This window comes from Helianthus annuus, chromosome 16 (assembly GCF_002127325.2).
Source record: "Helianthus annuus cultivar XRQ/B chromosome 16, HanXRQr2.0-SUNRISE, whole genome shotgun sequence".
Classification (NCBI taxonomy): Eukaryota; Viridiplantae; Streptophyta; class Magnoliopsida; order Asterales; family Asteraceae; genus Helianthus; species Helianthus annuus.
The window spans coordinates 158,686,948-158,689,521 of NC_035448.2; the positions used below are offsets into that span (position 1 = coordinate 158,686,948).

General features: G+C 36.0%; 1 protein-coding gene across 1 annotated transcript; it reads left to right on the forward strand.

Annotated features, from left to right (window-relative positions):
- Positions 1-868: 868 nt before the first annotated feature.
- LOC110916907 (auxin-induced protein X10A) lies at positions 869-1,698 on the forward strand. The gene has a single exon (XM_022161559.1). The coding sequence runs from the start codon at positions 1,099-1,101 to the stop codon at positions 1,567-1,569; it is 471 nt and encodes a 156-aa protein (XP_022017251.1). The 5' UTR covers positions 869-1,098; the 3' UTR covers positions 1,570-1,698.
- The last annotated feature ends 876 nt before the right edge of the window (positions 1,699-2,574 follow it).

Genomic DNA, 2,574 nt, shown 5'->3' on the forward strand with positions numbered 1-2,574 from the left:
ATTATTTATGAAGACAATGCTGCTTGCATAGCTCAGATCAAAAAAGGTTACATCAAGGGTGATCGAACAAAGCACATTTCACCAAAATTCTTCTGAACATATGACTTGCAGAAAGAAGGGGAAATTGATATTTGCCAAATCAAGTCAAGTGAAAATTTAGCTGACCTATTTACAAAATCTTTACCAAGAAACAGTTTCGAGCAACTATCACACAAGATCGGTCACCGTAGATTGAAAGATGTTTGTTGAATTCAGGGGGAGAATTATACACACTGTACTCTTTTTCCCTTAACTAAGTTTTGTCCCATTGGGTTTTCTTAGTAAGGTTTTTAATGAGGCCGTACAACTGATCCAGTAGTATCAGTTTATTATATAGGTCCTGAAGTATCTATTTAATATCATCTTGAAGTATGTTATTAACTGTGTATAATAAATAATAATAAAATATATCTGAGGGGGAATGTTATAAATACAGATATATTCCATCTTAATTATCCTCCTAATTCTCCTCCTAAGTTGTTAAGTTTCAGTTACATTTTGACTAGACTACATCATTTGTATATATTTGTGGTTGATAAATGAAAGATATACACTTCTCATATTTTGTTACTTTCACAACACATAAAATAATATGCCGATAAACACCTTTTCTTAATAACAAATCATCATATCCCACGTGGCAAATCCAACGGCCAGATTCAACCTCAGACTTTTTCCTATTCCAAATCAGAAAACCCATGACCAGCTCTATTTGTTGCTTATTCATTCCTACTTTTATTCAACCACACACACTCAACGTGTTTTTAGTATGTGTAACCTTGATCCATGTATATTATATATACACACTTTCACACTATATTTTTCCTTCACATCTGATCACTTACTCCGATTTCTCTCTCTACCCCCCCCCTCCCCCCCCCCCTCTCTGTTACATACACAAACATATTCTTGAAGGACATACATACATATTTATGTATCTAATTATCAACACCATGTCTTATGAAAAACAATCAATTCACATCAAGTTTTAACCTTTATCGAAAACCCGCCAACAAGAATTCATTTTGATCAAAAGGGTATAATCTTTTTCAAAAAAAGATGAAAATTCGAGGGTTTTTGATCAAAAACCGAGTTGTTTCAATTTTCCGGCGACTTCACCGGAGAAACCAGCCATCATCCGCCGGTTACCGGCGGCTAGACCGGTCTCCAACATCCATATCAAAGTTTCTCAAATGGGGTTGCCGGTTAAAGACAAAAGCAATAGCCGGTTTTCAAAAAAACCCGGTTCTTGAGAAGTTTTCGGCCCCGCCGCGTGCGGCGGTGCCGAAGGGGAAGATGGCGGTGTACGTCGGTCAGAAAGATGGAGATTTTAAGAGGGTGTTGGTGCCGGTGATATATATTAATCATCCGTTGTTTGGACAGTTGTTGCGGGATGCGGAGGAGGAGTATGGGCATGATCATCCCGGCGGGATCACCATACCGTGCCGGTTTTCGGATTTTGAGAGTGTGAAGTCCAGGATTGCCGCCGTGTGCGGTTGCCGGAAGTTGCTGACGTGGCAACGCCGGTGATGATGATGATGATGATAAATATAATAGGTTTTTTTAGGTTTTTGAGAGGTGTTAAGTTTAGGTTAAATGTTTTAACGTATATGTAACATGCAGGATTTTAAATGTATTAAAGTTGGTTTTTTTTTTTTTTTTTTTTTTTTTGGTAAAAGTTGAACTCCTTTGGATTTGTTTTCTTTTGCTTTGGAAAAAAGTTGCAAAGTTAGATTTTTCTTGTCGATTTTTTTTTAGAGTTTTGGTTTCTCTTTATTTGATGTGTTTTTATTGTGTGATCTATCATCAAATGGAAAGTAAAGGTGCTTTGCTAAAGGTAGTTCCATGTTTAAAAAAAGATCTTTTTTTCTTAATATGAAGTTATGAACCCTCAAAAAATACAAGAGGGACTCATTATATATAAGAAACAATAAATAGTAAAAACACGAATTATGTTTTGCATTGCTGTAGGGTCAGTCTATTAAGTTTATCAACCTAAGCTAAGACTTAGGGTCAGCCTGTTCGTGTACGCTTCATTCTAGAATTCAAAAGCAGCGTCGCAACACACCAGCCCTCGTTACTTGCGGCGCCTTTTGAGTAACCAATGTGAAACTGATTGCAAATTGGGCGAAATTAGGGCCGACATTAGTAAAATCATCGCTATGGTTATTCAATGTCGCAAATATTAATCTCAATTGTTGATTTTATTTTATACCAATTCAACAGGACCCCAACTTTATAGTTCGCTTAGGGCCTTCAAAATCGTTGGAACGGGCAAGAAACACAACACGTGTATATTCAAAAAGCACACCATGTGTGTTGTTGTGTTACGACTAAAACACGATGTATAGCTTTAAGAAAACCAGTCAAGATTTCATCTATACTTGAAATATGTTCACATATTTTTAATCACATGCCTAATGTTTTTTTGTTCTTAGGAACCACAAATAAAGGGTTTTGATTTTCTATTAATATGAACAAATAGGTGTTTTTACATAAATGAAATTCCTTTAAATTATATGGTCTTGAATTGGG

Bases quoted from the DNA above. Each gene is read 5' to 3' on its own strand.
- LOC110916907 (XM_022161559.1), top strand. From the start codon at position 1,099: ATGAAAATTCGAGGGTTTTTGATCAAAAACCGAGTTGTTTCAATTTTC.